The sequence below is a fragment of the Oryzias latipes genome, chromosome 23 (genome assembly GCF_053564925.1).
Source record: "Oryzias latipes strain Hd-rR chromosome 23, Olatipes_Hd-rR_3.1".
In the NCBI taxonomy this organism is placed as follows: domain Eukaryota; kingdom Metazoa; phylum Chordata; class Actinopteri; order Beloniformes; family Adrianichthyidae; genus Oryzias; species Oryzias latipes.
In genome coordinates, this window is record NC_136259.1 from 439,168 (window position 1) to 459,831 (window position 20,664).

The window sequence follows — 20,664 nt, forward strand, 5'->3', positions numbered from 1 at the left end:
AGCAGCTCTTTCAGTGGCAGACTGTTACACCCCCCATGCAGGAAGGAACGGTTCAGGAGGTCATTCATCCCAACAGCTGTAAGATTGTACAATAACACAGTTTAAATAAGCATGTACAAACCGGTAATCATGTATCCATAGACCATCTATATATTATGTGTTTTTACTTTATTTAATTTTATTATTAGGCATAACATGTGTTATGTTGTAATAGTGTACATAATTTATTACTTACTTACTTTTACTTTTTTCTATTTTTGCACATTTTTTTGTATTTGCATACCTGCACATTTGGGAACACCCCTCACTTTTGCACATTGCTGTCACTTTTCTTTTCTCTGCTCTTTGGAACTGCTGTGACAATTGAATTTCCCCAATGTGGGATCAATAAAGAATATCTATCTATCTATCTATCTACCTGTAGCAGATTCAGTTTTCCAGCCTGGTGCAGGTCAACAATCTGGTTTCTGGTGTCCTTAGACAGCTCTTTGGTCTTGGTCATTGTAGAGTTTGGAGTGTGACTGTGTGAGGTTGTGGACAGATGTCTTTTCTATACATAACCAGTTCCAACAGGTGACATTAATACAGGTAACAGTGGAGGACAGAGGATCCTCTACAGAAGAAGTTACAGGTCTGTGAGAGACAGAAATCTAGCTTGTTTGTTTATTGACCAAATATCCATTTTACACCATTTACAAATAAATTCTTTAAAAAAATCAGAAAATGTGATATTCTGGATTCTTGGCATATTGTGTTCCTCATTGTTGAGGTTTACCGATGATGAACATGCCTCTCATCTTTTTAAGTTGGAGAACGTAACCCTTGTGCTATCTTAGATGACCCCCCCCCCTTCCATTTGGCGTGTTCTCCCTACCATGACAAAGGTGGATAAAGGTGGAAAGATTTCATGTAATCCATGGACACCAGTGAAGATCACAAATCATTGAAGAAAAAAGGTTCAGAGCTCTGTCTAGTGGGTCTGGATGACCCCACTGTCTAGTGGGTCTAGATGTCCCAACTCCCAATGGTAAAGTGTCTAGGATAGAACAAGGGTTAAACAGTTGGTGGCTGACTGAATACTCCCATAGAGCCTGTCATGTCTCGTCAGTCTTATGTCCTGAGTTGTGCGCTTTTGGTTTATGTCTGTCACTTCTGTTGTCTCGTGTTGCACTTCCTGTTTTATTTTGAAACACTAACTCTCCTCTCGTTTTAGGCCTTGTTACTTCCTGCAGTTAACTGCTCCCTACAGGTGTGACTGTGTAATCTTCCCTGATTGTTTCCACCTGTGTTTCCCTTCCTCATGAGTCTCCCCTTGTCCTGTGCCAGTTTGTTGGGTTGTATCCTGTGTCTTAGCCATAGCAACCACAGTAACCATAGCAACCATAGCAAAGATTAAAGCTCTTAAACTCTGCATCTGAGTCTCAGCCCTGAGTTCTGTCTTGACAGAGTTGGACGTAACGCTGAACTCTCACTATCAAATGTGTTCGTCTTTGTCACAATAAACCTCATAATAAATGAGGACAATCAGCCGCAGCATCTGTCAAAGGTCACGATGAGAAGCTGAATAAAAATAAAGATTCCCATCAACCCCCAGTGGATCGGAGCCCCAAACGGGGGCAGTGACAGCTGCACCGCTGCAGACTGCTAACGAGACAAAACATTTAGAAAGAACCCCCCAATTTTGGGGAAAAAACCTGACATAAACATGAAAGATTTTATAAATGAAAACAGAAATATTTCGTTTGATATGAATATTTATTGAAAAATTCCATTGTTCAATACAGAAATAGTCATCTATGTATTAACAGGCAATCAGAACTGCAGCCATGCGTGATTCATCACATTTTTCAAAAGGAGAGATTTTTATTTCTCTGAAAAAACAAACACTGGAAAACAATAGAAACACAAAATAGATACCAATCAATTCCTTGAAGGAACAAATGCTGACTGGAAAGAAGGCATCGCACGATTCCCAGAAGATCAGTGAACGTTTTTAAGGCCATTTAGTACAGTAAAGTTTTAGAAAGACTTCAAGAACACAAAAGCAGGAACCGCTGCTTCCTGTGTGAAACTGTCCATGCAAAACCAAAGTGACGAGCACACACACACACACACACACCAGAGTTTTTGGATATCTTCTGCCTACAAAGGTCTATGTTTAACACCTCACTTGGTCTAAGAAAATACTTGTATAAAGGTACCTCAAAGTACATTAAAAATACATGCATGCGCACACTTCTATATGCTGAGCCGCGTCAATACAACTGTTTGTTTGTGTGCATGGAATAGTTAAGGTTGTGTACTTTGTCGACGTATGGAAGCAGACTGGTTACGAAAAAAATTCTGAAGGTTATATTTTTACATATTTATTTTAAGTCATTCAATTTTTATTAAAAACAATTGAGAAATTATGAGTTTCCCTTAGAAATTGTATGAAATTTACAGTTTTCTGGAAAAGTTTTTGCACAAATTTAGTACAAAATGTTTGAGTTAAAGGACTTCTACCACGTCAAATCAATTCTTTAACATTTTAAGTGTTTTATGATGTTTTTTCCTCACTATAAACAACCCAAAGTGGTATTTTGATACTTCATGTGTTTCTGAGGATTCCTCTAAGAATCTGCCCTCTGAGCTCCAGCCCCTCCCAATCCATCAAAACCAGCGGGTCCTCACATTGTGACATCACAAAGTAAGGAACCGCCCCTTACAGGAAGAGTCTGCGCTGCTAGCCCCGCCCCCAGGCTAACAGACACACCCACTTTCTCTGATTGGCTACAATTCTTTCCTTCATAAGCATCATACGAACATCCGTCTCTGCAGAAGTTCACATGTTGTTGATCAGGTAAAATATCATCATCTAGACAAACCTTTGGAAAACAGTCGCTTCAGTGACGACAAAAACATGACAGAAACATACAAACATAAATGTGCACACGTTCACAGCTGCACCAACGAAGAAGAAACCAAAAGATCAAAGGGAAAAATGTCGTTTTTGCACATTTTTGACACTGGGCTTTCTGTGATTCTGACAGCAGCTGCTGCTGGTTTGAAGATGGCGGGAAGGAGATGAAAGGTTTGGAACCGAGACACCGGAGGAGAACTTCCAGGATGGAAAACTCTGGATGAAAAGGAGGAAGTGCAATGACACCAGGGGAGTTTAGGTGTGAAAAGGAGAAAGCATGTTGGATGGAGACGCCACGGCAACATGGTAGACCCCCCCACGGCCGGATGGGTGTGATCAACTACATGCATGCACTGAGGCTACACTCATGCAAAACGGCTTCACACAAGCACTAGATTTACGGTACAGAAAGGCTACCGGGACCTGCACCACTGACCCCCACCGATGGGGGCCAGGAAGTTCGGCAGGAGTCCGAGCTCCGGCTCCACACTAGAAAAGTACCAACAGTAGAAAGATTTCCTAGGATTTTCTGTAAACAGTTTTGAGCGAGCGAGTGCAGAGAACGACACACAGAAGTCACGCATGCCCAGTTATTTACAGGAGTTAGCTTAAGATCAAGAGATGGATCACTCTCTTTGATGTTTGCCCCGCCCCCTCACAGAGTCTGTCATCGTTCTCTTCCTCAGACTAAAAATCTTTCCTGGATTACTCGTCAGCGTTGGTTTCTGTGTCGATGGTTTCTTTCCTCCGGTCCGGCACGCCACCTTCCTGAACAACGACCACGGCGTCCGCGGTGGCGCCGTGTGGTTAGCAGCCCCGAGCAGGACATGGAAGAATTGAACGTGTTTAGGAGTTTGTCTGCCAAAGGCGCCTTCGGCTTCAGATCTGCGTTTGGATGAGCTGTGCCGGCGGGGTGTAGGGAGGCGGCGCCGGAGACGGTTTTATGCCACGCGTCCGCATGTAGGACAGGAACTGGTCTGGGATCTCAGCCAGGACGTCTTTGGCCAGCCGGGCCATGCTCAGGACATGGTTCCCAGTCCGGTCCATGTAGTCTCTGAAGGGGACGAACTGAAGAGGAGGCACAAGGAGCACAGGTGAGCAGATTGAAAGTCCCGCCCCCATCACCTTTCATCTAGTAGAAGTGTCCTCAGTGCTGTCCTCACTGTAAAATCTGCTCCTGATTCACAAAGATTTCTATAAAGAAACACTCTGAAAGGCTTTTAAGCTTAATGTCTCTATATGGAAAGTTCTGAGTCATTTGGGGAATTCGTCCTGGACAAAGTCTCAGGTGTTTTCCAGGTATTCTCCTCCAACAGCCAAACGTAATGAAAATGAAAGGTTGATGTGTCCCTGATCAGCTCAGGAAGAGGGAGGTGTCAAAGCTAAAGCTAGCTGGCTCTGGTTGTCATGTGAAGCCCCCATGGTTTATACCAAAGGTTTGTGGTGACACCCCAGCACTGGCAGCAGGAAATAGTCTGGTCCCGTTTGAAAAAACCCTGTTTGGAGAAAGTCTTTCTGTGTTTGAGGCTAAACTTCCTTTTGATTTTATCTGTCTGCATTTCCTTTCAGACAAAACAGAAGACAAAGGGGGGGGGGGGGGGGTAGTAGAGTGGGGGGGGGGTAAAGAAGTAGCAGGGGGTACTTTTACACACAAAAGTAGGATTAATGGTAGATGTTTATCAGAATGGTTGGTCTGTCCACAGACACCAACATATTCCACATTCCCCTTTGTGGGATCAATAAAGTTCTATCCAATAAACACCTAAAATACTTTGTCCAATAGAACAAAAATGTGGAGTTATTCCTTTATAAAGTCGCTTTTTTTGTCCTGTTGGTAGAAATGTGTCTTTATTTCCTATTTTACGGTCGTTTCCTTAATGCATTGTGTCTGATATGCTGTCAATAAGGTAATCAGTCAGAAACTGCTTTATTGATCCTCCTGCTGTGTGATCGATCACAAACAGGAAGCTGTCGTCCCTGCAGGACGTCTGAAGCCGTGTGCTCAGGTCCTGGAAGTGCAGTGTGAAAGCAAAGCAGACGGTCTTTATTGAATGTTCTTGGACACGTTTAGCTAAACACAACAGGAATACTCGTCTTCACATAAAAAGGGACTTCAGTCAAAGTCATTTGTGCATCTGGAGTTTAAAACCCCCCATCAAAGATCTACAGTTTTTGAAATGTACTTTTAAGAAAAAACAGCAAAAGGGTAAATTTGCTGCTCTGCTGTAAGGAAATAGTCTTGATCTTTTATTTCCTGAACACTGATTTGGACCCAGCAGTTCACGTCCTTAAAGCGTCTCTGGATTAAAAAAGCTTTTTTCATTCTGGAACAATCCTCAGTTTTCTCTGCAGTCGTGTGTTTTTGGTGCCGGCTCGTCAAAAGCGTCTAATGACGCCTCAGTAGGAGGCGGCGGGAGAGCAGAACCAATCAGAAAGGTCAGAGTGCGACTTCACTGTGGTTCAATCAAGGAGTTCCTGCCAACACCTAAAAACACAAACTCCAAAAAGAGCTCATTAAAACGTTTTTAGTAAACTAAAAAGAAAGACCATAAATGGGTTTTAAGGACCAATCCAGATTTCTAACACCTCAACAGCGTTCATGTGTCTCCTGAAGCTCCACCTGCCTGAAAACAATAGAGATAAAGGAGCAGAAAGGTTCAGAAGTGAACTGCATCCTCATGGTTCATCAGCTCTGCTCTCCTTCCTTAAGCTGCTCTGAAGACGCTTTGGTGAAAGCATGTTTGGTTCTTTGTCTGTCCTGACTTATTTCTCTGGATTTTAGACTTCAGCTGGAAGTCCTCCCAATCCTCCTAAGTGGACTTCAGTGTTCTTCTCCGACCTTGAACATCAGGAAGTATCTTCAACACAATCTGAGGGGTTAAACCCTTTAGCCTGATAGCTAACATCTTCTCCAGTGCCTCTACGGGTCCAGAGGATCCAGAAGTCTCCTCAGCTTCACTCTCATTTCTCTTTTCCAGCGTGTCTGTCACTCTGAGGTTCTGCTTCCACCTTCCACCATGTGGACGTCTTCTACATAGCAGCCTGCAGAGCCACGGCGAAGATCCACAAAGGATCACAAAGGCAGAAGGGATCCAGCTCTGGCTGTGAGGCTCCATCCTTGAGATGGACTAGATGTGACAAAACCCAGAAAAAGCTAAACGTGTGACTTCCCAGACACGCCTGGGGGGGCTTCTGATGAGGCGCTGGATGGTCTTTTGGACCAAAGCATCCACCAACAGTCTGTGGTGAACCCGGTGTTGTCCTGGATGGGGAACAGACGGGCCGGTCCGTGACATCAGAACCTCTGTGTGGCAGAAACTGAGCTCCAGCATTGTCTCCATCAGGGGGGTCCAGGACCAATCACACACCAGCTTCTGGTCCCACCAGGGGTCTGAGAATCTCTGGGAATCTAATGTCAGTCAGGCTACCTGTGGTGAGAACCGCCGGCGGAGCAACGGCCAAAGAAACGCCACCCAAAGCCTTCCTGCCCTGATTATTTTAGGCAGCATAAGTGCAGACAGAAGAGTGGGAACTGCTGTGAGGCAGAAATGAGGGTTCATTTCTGCACAGTTATCTATTTTATGCAGATTATCATTGTAATGACAATCCAGACTTAAGAACATTTGGCAGTTTTTCATCTGAATCGACTAAAAAGTTCTACAAATCCTGCAAATATTTTCAGAAAAGTCCCAATAAATCTGCAGATTTCTGTGCAAAAAGAAAACATAAAATGTATGAATGTATAGTTTTCACTGAAAAAAGACCCATCAAAATTCATGAGGAAAAACAAAATAAGCTGAAGAGGTCAAAGTGTTGAACTGTGTGACTTTCTGCCCAGCGTTTGTCAAGCTAAGCTCATCTTTAGCTCTACAAAAAGAATCTAAATCTGAAAGGACGACCACCACAGACGGATGAAAAGGGAAACCGGACGACCCAAACCTGGACGATGTCTCTCTCTGCCAGTCTTCCTCTGGATGAGATCCGAACTTCATCGCCGTCCAGCTCCACCATCGCTGTGAAGAACGGACGCATGTGAACAACCACTGAACAGAGAGGAGGAGCCTAAACGGCCCTAAAATGGGGGTTCAGGCTGCTGGGGGGTCGCAGAGGAGCGGTAAAAACAGAACATACGACTGTCACGCGTGTGGTGAGCCTCACATGAGTTATGACCTGCAGGGGAAGCTGTGGTACAGTGTCCGTACACCACACTCTAGTCATTAGTGAGATGGCCCTTACCGACCACATCTAAATGCTTGAACGCATGTGACACGTGCGTGTCACGTGTCACATGCGTGTCACATGGGTGTCCGTAGGACGCCCACGCAGACAGCGCTCGGTCTCATTTATAACAGTCAGACTGAGCCGGAGCAGCAACGTCCCTTCTTGCAGATGTAGGAGGGAAAACGTTCAAATCCAGCAGGAGTCTGGCCTACTTCAGCCTTACGTGTTCAGTCTTCACACAGACGTGTTGCTCACGGCATGGCTGTGAACAGGAGCATCTTACAGTCCACTATCACAGACAGCGTTCAGCCATACGGAGGCTGTGGCTGCAGAACAAACCATTCCTGAACATTCTCACCGTCAAACTCTGCCGGGCCAACGCCGACGATGAGGATGGACATCGGCAGACCGGAGGCCTGAGAAAAAACACCAAACATTGGATTATTTCCAAAGGCTTTTCTAAACACACACTGGATGAAACATTTGTGTGGATTTTCTAATTCTTAGCCGTGACCTCAACATGAAACATGAACATTTATTAAGAACTAAAGGTTTTACCGTAACAGTGAAAGATTCACATTTTGTGTCAGATTAAACAGTTCTATTGTTGTTACCTTCCAAAAACACATTATAAATTTTATAAATTCTATTTCAGCCACCAACAGTGACACTGGAAAGCCTTATATAAGTAAACACCAGTTAACACCATATTTTTTACTTTTATGGCTTATTTTCACAGATCAATTGAATCACACAAGAAAAATGTATTTTGGGTTATCAAAACAGTTAAGCTGCATATTTAGATTCACAAAGTTAACTTTGGTGGAACCCTTGTGTTATCCTATGACCCCCCCCCCCCCTTCCATTGACGTGTTGTCCCTACCATGACAAAGGTGGATAAAGGTGGAAAGATTTCATGTAATCCATGGACACCAGTGAAGATCACAAATCATTGAAGAAAAAAGGTTCAGAGCTCTGTCTAGTGGGTCTAGATGACCCCACTGTCTAGTGGGTCTAGATGACCCCACTGTCTAGTGCTAATTGTAGATGCAAATGATTTTTATAAAGAAGAAATACATAAAGCAATTACCTATTAAAACATTACTTTTGCAATTCTTTGTCTGAGGAAATTAGATTTTTTTCATGGCAATTTTGATTTTTTCCTTTATTTTCTTTTTTGTTGTTGTTTTTGTTCAATGTAACTAAAATATACTTCGTATTTCATCAAAGTTCTTATTCCTTTTATGTTCATTTGAGCTTCTATTGTGATTTTTCTTGCAGTTACAAACCCTGAAGAAGTCCTGCACTGTTACCAAACTCTGCTGAAGGAATTTCCACGGACAAAAAGTACGACCCCACATATTCTAGTGTAATATAGACAAAAATACAATAGATTTGACTGCAACTATTGCAGAAAAGACTTTGGCTAGAAAGGGTGAGGATCTGGGGCCATTTCCTGTTTTCACGGTGGGTGACAAACTCATGAGTTATGCAAAGGAGTGTGAATCATTCCTGGAACAGCACAAAACTCTGGAAGAAAAGATAAATATTATGTAAAATAATTTGTTCTTTGGAATCCTCCTTTTCACTGTTTTATTGAGAACTTCAAACTAATTTCATTGTGATTACACTTTGTATGCTGCAGAAGTGTATCATTAAAGATTGTTGTTTTCACTGCTGTCTTGTTTCTCTTTAAATTTGCCACATTTTACAAGAAGTAATCAGGCCAGAACATGTTTTTACACTGCAGTTACTTCACCTTTACCAACAGGTTAGCATTGTCTCCTTTGGCAAGGTCAGAAGACCAAGTGTGTATGTACACTATACAGGAAGGTAATACTTGAACATACCCTGCATTTACTACTGAAAGTACCATGTAGTTTAGTGGAAATAGGGCTGACTTTCTTTTACAGTCTAGTTTCATTGTACTTAAGGGGTAGTTTCTGTGGTAAATTCATGGTAAATACCATGAAACATACGAGTGCAGACCTAAAGGTCAAGGTACTTTATTTGTACTTACCTTGTTCTTACATGTGGTAAGTACCACAAAAGACACCATTGCACAACATGTAAATACCCAGTAAGTATATTAAAGATACCCAGTATGTACCACATAGGTATGAACCAAATAGTACCACATAAATATACAGTAAATACCATGTAAGTACAGAGTAGACACAAAAAAGTGCCCAGTAAGTCCCATAAAAAGTACCAAGTAAACACCGTGAAAGTACCCAGTAGTTACACTATAAGTACCATATAAATACCACTTAAGTACACTGTAAGTACTGTACTGTAAAAGAAAGTGTTACCACTAATTTCTTTCTTCCAGAGAGAAGCTGAAAATCCAAGGAAGGACCGTGTGGTCCAGATCCATCGGTTCAGTGGACAAACACTGAAATGCAGCATAATTACCATTATTATCATCATAATTATTATCATTATTATTATCATTATTATTATCATTATTATTATCATTATTATTATCATTATTATTATCATTATTATGCACTTCTTCTGCCTCATCTCTTTGTTCCTCAGAGGTCTATCAGGATTCTTCTAAAGAGTCCTCAAAAGAGAAGGACTGAAACGCTGACGACGCTGTGATTTTTGTGACAGGCTGACTTGGATGTTTGGTCAGCGTTCTCTGAGCTGAGGCGTCTCCTTCCAGAACATCAACTATGGTTCAGGGACACAGCAGAGCTCCGTTTTCCTGCAGCGATACAAACACTGACCCCCTAAATGCAGCGAGGTGACTCAGTCTCTGTGGTCTGAGGGATCCGCATGGACGATGAGCTGACTCTACTGCTGTCTATCTGGGGTCTGTGATTTTTGTGACAAAGATCCTCTGACTTCCGGTTTGAAGCTGGTTTAAAAATGAAAGTTTGCCAGGTAACCTTGAGATGTCCTGTGATAAATGGTCTTATTCACTAACATACCGCTCTGAACGGACTACAAAATCCTTCCATAGTCTCAAGGATTGTGCCTTAAGCTACGTTCACGCCGTATGCGATGCCCGTGTCCAGGGCGTCCAGTTTCAATGTTGAGTCAATGTACAGTTGGTCCTGGTCCTGCGGTGCATTTTCAACGTCCGGCCCAGTGCGGCGGTCTTGCAGCAATGCATTATGGGTGTTGACAGAGAGGCAGATTTGATGTGCCGACTCAAAAATCCTCCTTGCTTGTGTTTGTTGAGGGGAACTAGTTTTCTGTGGTACGCGGCGCTCAGAATCTGCATGCTGGATTGTTGGAGCATTATGGGTACTGTAGTCAGGAGTCTGGCGGAGTGATACGTTCTGTGCTTCAGCACGATGAGGGGAAAAAGTGGATGTTTTGAGTTGAATGTGTTCCAACTAACAAAGTTGAGTTTTTGTCAGTAAAGTTTGACTTAACTGTTGTTTTCTCTGCAATCACTAAAGACACAAAGAACAACCGCTCACCAGAAAACTTCCCATCAACCTCTGTAGGCATGCTGGGTAGTGTAGTCACATTATGACTGCTTTGTTTCCCTTCATGACGCCGATGACCTGGGTGTTGGATGGTCCATAGACAGTACCGCTGTGGTTTCAACAGCTTTATTCCACTCTGTCTCCATGACAACGGCACTCCAGGTGAGTTAGGTATCAGGTTACCACGTTGATGTCCTCTGACTCTGTTTCTGCTGCAGAGAAAAGCGGCTTTGCAGCAAATGTTCAGAATCTGCTGGAATGTTGTTCTGTCTGTAAATAGTGACGAGTTTGGTTCCTGAAAGAAACGTCTCAAAGGATCAGAAACCAGTTTGTTGAGTTCATCCGATCTTTGGTCAGGTGGTAAATGTCTGATTTTGTGTATGAGATCTGACCTACTCTCCCATGATAACCATGCAGGTCTGGTCTGTAACCAGTCAGGATGTTCCACATTATTATGCAGATTGTATTAAATGCTTTGAACCTTTGGCCCAAAGCCTTTGACTTTATCTTTGTGTTTCCAATGACTTCTGGATTCTCAGGTATCATGACAATCAGCTCAACCTCAACTTTGTGACTCTGACATATTTCCATGTTGTGTTATTAAACTCTTACAAAAAAGGAACATTTAGGCTAGAAAAAGAGAAACTTTTGCTGTGAAAACCCATAAATTTTACAACTTAGAACGAATGTTTTAGGAGTCATTTCACAAAAACAACTTAGAACAAATGTTTTCAACTAAACTAATTGAAATGTTTTGGACTGAAACTGTCATTTCTTTGAGCTGAGCATGATTGAACACAGAGGAACAGCCTCACCACAGACCGTCTGTCCTTCAGCTCCACGCAGCCCAAAACATCTGGACTGCTCCTCGGGGGGGCACTGATGTCCATCTGACGTTTACCCAGAATTCTCTGTTTGCTAACTTTATTCTTTGCTCTTTCTTACATTTTCCTTATTGCATCAGTGGCAAAGAAGAAAAGAGAAAGCTCTTTTGGAGTCTAGATTATTATTGGAACAGCTTTAGATTTCAGTAAATATGACCTCCTGATGCAGCAACAGCCACCAATAACCATTTCAGTCCAAAAGTTCTGGAACTCTTGTAAAAATGTGGAACTGTGAGGTTTTCTTTTGAAAGAGCATACGCTTATCTTTAGGTTATCTTTGACTCGTAAATGAGGCTGACTGTCGCAGAGAATCATCATTTGCAGAATCATTCGGAAAGAGCTGTGTGATGCGTGGCCCCTCCCACGGCGCTGCGTGAGCCAACACATCACAGTAATATGGGAGAATCAGCAACAGCAACTGCCAGCTTCCAAACCACACGTGTGTGATGCGTGTGGGCACGCGTGTGCACCGCAGAGCCGTGTGGTCCTGAGGCTGAGCAGACATAGAGAGCATCTATCCATTCTCCAGGTGGGTCTCTGACCTCTCTGTTAGTCTGACTGTTGCTCCTCCTGTTACTTCCTCTCTAATCCAAAGGAATCTCCTTCCAAACTGGTCACTGTGGGTTTGGGGCCCTGGCTCCACAGAAATGGCGGAGTTCTGGTTTTGCTCAGAGCGACAGTGATGGAGTGGACGCGGCCCGATGGCTAACGTTTCTGCAGACAATGTGGGGGAAGACGTGTGACCCCCTCCAATGAAAATCCTATTTTGGGGTCTTTTATGGAGAACATTAAACGCAGCCGAGTAAATGTTGTAGTTTTCATTTCATATTGACATTTGGCAGAACAGAAAGAAATCTGGGTTTAACCTGACCTTTCTAAGTTAGAGTTCAACCAACCAAAACCCAGCCGAGCAGTCAGAACCGTGAGCAGCAGATCCGCCTCCTGCTCCCTCCATCCACAGACACTCAGTCATTATCACAGAACCGTGAGCAGCAGATCCGCCTCCTGCTCACAGACACTCAGTCATGGCGCTCACCTGTCGCCTCAGAGGCCACGCTTCCACACACGGCTCATCCTCACGTGTCCTTTTCACTGTGACACTTACAGTTTTTCAGTAATTTAAAGCGCTCGTTCATGAAGGCTGACGTGGAAAGCAAAGCACAAAAGTGGCAGCATTTATATAGGTGGGCGGGGTCACAGTAATGGCGTTGTGTAAATCATTTCCTTATGACCCCGCTGGGAAAAGGCTCATTGTGAAGAGAGATTGTCACTCAAACCCAAATTCTTTCAAATCCTCAGAACACAGACGACAGATCAAGTCCATATTATTGTCCCCCCCCCCATGCTAACTGTTGCGTGATGCTCCAGTCTGCTGACCCCTGTAGTCCAGTATTTCTGTAGAATATTTAACTTGACATTTAAAGTTCTGGTCAAAATAAGCATCCAGTAAATGACTGATCCCAGATCAGGTCTGATTACCATCACCTGATCAGTAATGAAATATGAAAATGGAATTTCTTCCCCTGTACAAACAAACGTGTTGATTTTACCCGACTTCAGAGCTAAATCTAGACGAATGGGGGCTTCCTATTAATGTGAGGCATTCATCATCTGAAGGCTTTACATCCTGCTTCAGCCTGTCACAGGAAACTGCAGCCACATATACCATCACTTATGACCTTTGGCACACTAAAGAAGTTATTTTGCAGCTCAGAAGTAGGCTGAGGCTCCGCCTTTTGCTCCATGTGGGCGTTGCCCATTTCATGACATCGTCATAGAGTCGGCCTCAGCGTTTTTACCCCGAAAAAAAAAAACTCAGCAAAGATGGATGTGCATATTGTTCATATAGGGAAACCTTTTTGCCAATCATCACAATCTAGCTCCACTGAGAAAGTGGGCGTGTCTGTCAGCCTGGGGGCGGAGCTGCAGACTCAATGTCTCAATGTGAGAACCCGCACATTTTTGTGGAGTGGGAGGGGCTGAATGAACATAATAACACTTAGAAAGCTGATTTTGCAGGACATACGTCCCATAAAGTAATATGAAATAAATAAATCAATACAATCCTCATTTAATAAATACTAAAATTACAAATGGAATTGATTCAGCATTTAAGCGGCAAAGCTACAATAAAATAGATTTGGATTTTTTAATAGTAGGTAGGTGGTAGAGAACAGTCATTTGGAGGAGGCTGTAACATTTTCCCTCCTATTGTGAAGGAAAAGGGAAACCACCTCTAACTATAGCAACGTTAATGAAAACATGCAGAAATGTTCTTTTTGAAATTTTTAAACCAAACAAACAGAAAAGTCTTTTAAAGCAGATGTTGTGTCTTAGCCTCAGGTTTGTGTTGTTTCTGGCTGCAGTCCGTTTCCAGACAGGACTTACATTCACGATGGCTTCTTTGGTCAGAGCCATGTCTGTGATGACTCCATCTGTGATGATGAGGAGGACGAAGTACTGAGAGCCGTCCTTCACAGAGGCTGCATACCTGCATGGAGAAGCCAGTCAGTCAGGTGTTCAGACCTTCAGAGGACACGCGTGGTTTCTGCACAGCTGGGTTTTGACTTCCTCACACAGACGGTGTGTGCAGGTCAGTCACCGTAGGTGTTAGCGGTGCAGAGATTGACAGCTGGAGACATTTTGAATGGAGGAGAATCAGGGAGCATTGAGAGTAAAATGAATAAGGTGGAGGGAAAGAGGAAAAGCAGGTTTGAGGAGGAGAAGAGTTCTGGATGACAAACAGGCTGTAGAGCTGCAGAAAGTACTTTGTGTATTTGTACTGCAGAAGTTTTTAATGAGCTTACGGAGGAGGATTGTGTGGAACATGTGTTGATTAGTCTGAAGGCAGATTTCATCTTCTGGCCAAAACAACCAATAATCATCTAGAAACTTTTTTATGAACTAAACAAAGTGATTTTCTCTGCAGAAGCTGGTAAAACCATGGAAACCTGAGGAATCTTCTGTTTGTTTGATCCCAATAGTTCATCAGGCTTTTATTCAAAAACTATTAATACAACTCTTTATGAACTACTGGATCTTCTGCTCTATAAGGAGCTTAAAACCCTGAATTTCTGTCAGAAATACTGAGGTTCTTCATCTGGAACAGCTTCCATCTGGATTCATGCTGGTTGGGCTTTCTGGGGTCAAAAGGTCAGTCTGTGTTTTTTACATGTTGCAAACCGGCTCAGGGGCTTTTGGAAATACGCTAATGCGACTAACGAGGGTTTTTAGGTGTTACCAGCAGGATGGGGAGTCGGTGTCAGGGTTAGCGCAGTCATTTGTTTTAGTGCTATCAGTTCTTATTTTTCACAGGCTGCAAACAAAGTTGGAATTCCAAGGATGGTGAGACGCTAACGCGGATAACGAGCAGCGTTTCCTTTAGCAACGAGGCTGCTAGTTAGAGTAAAGTTCCTTTTTATGGTCTCAGTCTTTTTTTAAGCTGGGAGTTCCAGATATTCTGAATACGCTACAGTTTCTAACTTGGTTGCAAACATGTAAAGATTGCTGTGAGAGCAGCTGATGGATTCATCTCAGACTCTGGTTTCCTTCATGCGTCTTTTAGTTCCAACATAAACTGTTCCTTGACGGTGCACCCTAGAGTGTGGAAATGATGGTATTATGGGATGCCAAACTTTGATGCATAACAGGATAAGACAGAAAACATCCGTGTCCCAGCATTCCTTCAAACTGTCTACAAATGAAGACACTGGTTTTCATTTCCATCAGCCGGTAATTAGAAATGCGGCGTTCGCAGCTGAGACTCCCCAACAGACAGCGCTTAATCACACACGGAAAGTTTCAGATGTTTTCCTGTGAGGCTTCACCGCAGCAGAAATCCTGTCCTCTGAAACAAGGAAACAATATGCAATCAGCTCTGCAAACAGCTCCCAGCTCGCTGGCAGTGGCCTCCCAGAGGAGGACGCCTTCAGTCTGTGCTGAGAGAATGAGAATGACACGGTTACCTGGCCACGTGGTTGATGACGGGGGCAAAGTTGGTGGGTCCGTAGAGTTGAACCGACTTCAGGGTCTGATAATAGGCTTCCATCACGCCGTCAATCCCGTCACAGTACGGGTTCTGCGGGTTTCCATTCTACAGAAAACAGAAATGCTTACATCTGTAGTCCAGAAAAGCGACCTGCAGGGCCTTGACTGACTTCCAGTTCCAAAGAAAAAAAGTTATTTTTGCCGCCAATTTTTGGCAATATGGACGTCGGCACGTTAAAACCATAAGCAATGATTAGTCCAAGTTGGTCTGAGTCAACATTTCCATGGCAACCACTTCACCAATGAAGGGGGAACTTGTTGGAGGTCCACACCCCTGCACACCCCCGTCACTGGCATCATGAAACCACCTCCTGACAAAGATAAGGACTGAGCTGTTTGTCTCAGTAGAAGACTGTGGCATTTCAGCGTCTTAGGGCCAGTGGCTACTTCCTGTTTGGAATGCAAGGGGGGGGGTCACTCAGTCCAGTTCTCATTCAAGCAGATTTGGAGGATGGATGTAGGAGCCATTACTGTTCCTGGCTTAGATTACAACCATTGACGCCCACAGAAAATGCAGTGCTTCTGGTTCCAAACCAATGCAGTGAGTTCAGTTACTGTTTTTACTTGATATGTGTGTCTCCATGTTGGAACCAGACGTCCTCAGTAAGCTGTGATTGGTCTTTCTACATTTCTATGGGAACCACTCTCTCCAATCAGGAGTGAGCATGTTAGAAGGCCACACCCCTTCTACTGAAAGTGGCCCTGGCAGAATCTGACAATCAAACGCTTTGAACGTTCGAAGTGTCAGATTAAAACTTGCATAACTTGAATTACAGCAAAAATATGATAAATATCATAAACAATAGGTATGATATGGTGATTCTGACAAAACAACGACTGAACTGGTTATTCCTCAACAGAAGTCTATGGGATTTCAGCTTTTTGGGACCAGCAGGTGCTTCCTCTCGGGGGGGGTGCTCATTTACTGCCATTGACTACATCTTGGTTTAGGTTGTGTGTATGTTTCTTTGTGCAGTGTGGAGTCCCTAAAGTGAACAGGTGTCAGTGTCCAGGTGGTTCCTATCGGGGGGGGGGGGGGGGGGGGGGGCTGCTCAGTCGGTGGTTCTAGGTTCTAGGAATGACCTTTGAAGCGAGCCAGTGACTCCACCCACACCAAAGGGTGACTGAAAGCAGGATTGGATAGCCATGTTTTTACTTCTCCTGGGTTGTTTCCGGCCAAAAAAGTGGATTTTTAGCGAGTTGCTGGGAGTCTTTAGAGAATCTTGACTCTGACACTCACCAGGGCAAACTCGTGGGACACGCGTCCATCAGGAGGGAGCTTGGCTCCAAAGCCCAACGCAGGGAACATCTTGTCACTGTCATAGTCCTGGATGATTTCTCCCACCGCCTTCAAAGCCATGGCGTAGGTGTTGAGCTGGTAGGGGCTCATATAATGGAGCGACGTGGGCTGGGCGGGGTTACCTGCACATCACAGGAGAAGCACAGCACCTCAAAAAGTCATCAGAAATGAGCAGTTAGTCAATTTTTTTTAAAAGGCAAACAAAAAAGAAGTATGTGACAACGACAGGAGCTTTTCTTGTTGAGGAATGATGGAGCTGTAATGAGTCTCCTACTGTTTCCTGAAGCACTGAGTGTTTAAAACCACACTCCAACCCCCCATGACTCATCAAGTCACTCATTTTCTTGCAGACTGAATTGTCACTGATTGGCCTGAAAAAAAATCAGGTACAACTAACACTTTTTTTCCTTGTCCACTGCTTTGAAACCTTGCATCACCTTTGAAATGACTGTGAGAGTGCTGGCATCTGCCTGCTACCCTGAGCTCCATGGCGGAAGGATACTTCAGTTTGCAATCACTGCGCTCCAGCTGCCAGGTGTGATGCAGACGGCCATTAGGAAACACGGCTGGATACATTTCGATAAACTCCCCCCTAAGTGGTGGGTTTGCTTGTGTGTCTGTGGATGAGTGTCTGCCGCTCACCATTGGAAGCTGTGAAATCAATGGCCACGGTGAAGTTGATCTGGGTCCTTGGAAGACAGAGAAGGGACAGGCGTCAATCAGTCAGAATTTAAATGTTAACTCTGGAGTTGAAGTTTGAACGGTGGTGCAGTGGTTAGCGCTGTTGCCTCACAGCAAGAAGGTCCCTGGTCCAAGTCCTGGGACCTGAACCAGAACACCAATGGGGGCCTTTCTGTGTGGGTTTTCCTCCCACCGTCCTAAAACATGCCTCTTTGGTTCCTCTAAATTGTCCCTAGGTGTGAATGTGAGTGTGCATGGCTGTGATTGTGGCCCTGGGACAGACTGGTGAGCTGTCCAGGATGTCCCCGCCTTCGCCCACAAATGGCTGGGATAGGCTCCAGCAGCCCCGTGACTCCGAAAAAGATCAAATGGATGGATGGAAGTTTGCATGTGCCAAAAACAAATTCAATTTACTTCTAGGATACAGAAACTGGATAATCAACCAAAATCAATATTTAGAGTGATGATCTTTTATTTTAGAAATCTAGTTTTTAATCCTGGTGCTATCTTAGATGACCCCCCCCCCTTCCATTGAGGTGTTCTTCCTACCGTGACAAAGGTGGATAAAGGTGGAAAGATTTCATGTAATCCATGGACAGCAGTGAAGATCACAAATCATTGAAGAAAAAAGGTTCAGAGCACTGTCTAGTGGGTCTAGATGACCCAACTCCCAATGTTAACGTGCCTAGGATAGCACAAGGGTTACGGGGGGGAGAGCACCAAAGTACAGGTTGTCATGTGATCACTCGGATATTTTAATGGGTGCAGAACACTTGATCTGCTTGGATTCCAGACACCAATCCTTGGACTTGAGAACAGTCCAGCTATGCTGCTGTCCGGGGGTTGACCTGTACAGGTGCTGCTGGTTCAAGTTGCATCTTAAGGGGGGGGGGGGGGTCTCACAGTTCCATTGAAATGTGGAAAATGGAAGGTTCAACTGTGGTGTGTGGAAAGTATCGATGTAAGTTGCATGCGCTCATGACGTATGGGTGACACTGTTGTGCGGTGTCCTTTAGTCACACTAACCAAAGCTTCCCTCCTTCCTCTTGAGACAAACAGAGCAGCTGATCATCTTTGTACCTTAGAAAGTCAGATGAAGGCGCCATGCAGTCAAGTAGAACAAAAATCAGGTGGAAAAGGTTCAGCACACTTAATGATGGAGGAGTTCTTAGGGTTTCAGATCAAGGTACAAGTCATGCTCTGATGTGGTGGCATTAGAAAGAACCAACAATACTTCTGTAATGAGAAAGGGAAAGCCTGGAAATTTACCCAGAAAGCTCATTTTGGTTTAATTTGCAGAGAAAAACAGATCAATGATCACTATCACTGCAAGTTCTCAGCTCTTAACGGTCAGATTCACCACTAAGACTTTCTAATGAGACGTCTCTGCTTGTTGGAGTCCAAGTTTCTTTTCTTTCTGGTTCAGTCGAGGAGGCCCTCAGGGGCCTGGATAAACACTCCTGCAGGCCGCAGTGGCCCTTTGCTGGGGACCAGACGGCCCTGTCTGTGCGCTCAGTGTAGCTAAACATGCATTTGCAGTGACACAGTACACGGGACGTTTGATTGGCCGTTCTGCATGTCAATCAAAGGACGTACTTCACGGCGAGGATGACTATTCACTGACGGCAATTTCTAAAAACTTCAATTTTCTTTTTTTGATGTTTATTTTTCCTGATCCTCTGAGATCGGCGTAATGAGCACTGATGACTTTGCTTCCTAAAATTCTAACTGTATTCCAAAAAATGGCAAAAATCTGAAAATTAAAACTATTTGCTAAACATTTTCTTCCCACAATATAGAAAAAACCCCGATTTAAAGAAGACAGCTGTGAGTTAGGAGAACATCCTGGCACAGATACGTGATGCACGGCGTCTTTCCCTTTGCAGCATCTGGACAGACGATGAAGATGTTTGAGTGTAAATGTGCAGTGAAGGAAAATCAGAGGAGAGCGGGTCTCTCAGTGAAGACGTCACAGTGAAGCAGCAGGAACAATGACAGAGACAGAGACGTGCACTGATACAGGTGATCAGACCAACAACAAGAATCGGTTGAATTGGGTAAAAACTCTGAAGCTCTGCAGGTTGAGAGGACGACTGGGTTTTTCCTGTTTAAGTAGAAAGCAGAAACATGCAGCTTTACCCATCCTTCCATCCGCAGGAGCAGCAGGACGTCCTGCAGTGAAAACCAGTCATGTATAGACATACATCCAGAAAAAAGGACCAGCAAACCGCACACGTGACAGCATGACTTCAAGTTTTCCTTATACTCCTCGATTGAAGCTGAATTTTCTTAACATATGTCATTCCAGTCCAGTCCATCATCAGAAAAATGCTACAAGAACAAGTTTAAAACCACAAAAGCCAATTTTAACTGGACTGGGTCTTAAAAAGACAAAAACAAACAGGCTAGTGCTCAACGATAAAAACACTCATCTTCTCACTCCGCTACATTGGACCGACTTCCTTTTTGACTCTGGCCCGTCTTTTGTTCTGCTGGAGCGTGGCAGTACATTCACACTGCTGGGAACTGTATCAGTGTTCACCTGCAAATAAACCTGTTTGATTCCCACCAGAGGTCAGACGAAGACAAACTGCTTCGTACCTTTGCCCGTTAATACTGCAGACGTTACCATCAACACCAAGTCAGACAGTCTTCAAACCATTTCTGCTGTTTGCATTCTTTCCACTACCAGAATTATTCAACCGTTTTTCCCATTGAACAGAATTCGGACAGATTCTGAAACTGAGAAAAGCAGCTTTGTTCCGACATGCAGTACTGTACAGTAATAGTGTGGAAGGTTTGTGCAAAGCCACTTTTCTCCGCATCAGAATCAGTTTTACATTACTTCTGTAAAACGTTGCATATCGGTGCAAAGCTGCATTTATCTGCTTCACAATCTACATTCATGAATTGATTAGTAACGGTAATTTAAACATCACAACTAGAGCTAAAAAGCTCCAAGAGTAAAGACAAACACGTGCGACCATGGTCGAAAAAAAATTTTATGAACATTGCTAATCTTTAAAAAAGGAACCAGTCCCTAATATGAACAATTATTAGAGAAAAATGAACAAAACTCTCTTCTGGTTCACAATATTCCAACAATATCTGACAAAGATGGATTGGATTCAAATCAGCTTTAAAGGGCAAATATCATTCTAAAGCCTTTCAGAGTAAATCCAT

At 43.7% G+C, this 20,664-nt stretch overlaps 1 protein-coding gene across 4 annotated transcripts in view; it reads right to left on the reverse strand.

The window, feature by feature from the left end:
* Positions 1-1,736: 1,736 nt before the first annotated feature.
* The window catches only part of LOC101158741 (copine-8), a 126,090-nt gene continuing 107,162 nt past the window's right edge, over positions 1,737-20,664 (reverse strand). For all 4 annotated transcript variants that reach the window (XM_023952457.2, XM_078941880.1, XM_078941879.1 and 1 more), the window contains 7 exons: positions 17,443-17,489; positions 16,741-16,922; positions 15,419-15,546; positions 13,842-13,944; positions 7,482-7,539; positions 6,842-6,915; positions 1,737-3,970 (listed from right to left, as the gene is read on the reverse strand). In XM_023952457.2, the coding sequence (XP_023808225.1) occupies positions 3,782-3,970; positions 6,842-6,915; positions 7,482-7,539; positions 13,842-13,944; positions 15,419-15,546; positions 16,741-16,922; positions 17,443-17,489 (781 nt within the window). In that variant the 3' untranslated portion in view covers positions 1,737-3,781. The remainder of the gene's footprint in view (positions 3,971-6,841; positions 6,916-7,481; positions 7,540-13,841; positions 13,945-15,418; positions 15,547-16,740; positions 16,923-17,442; positions 17,490-20,664) is intronic.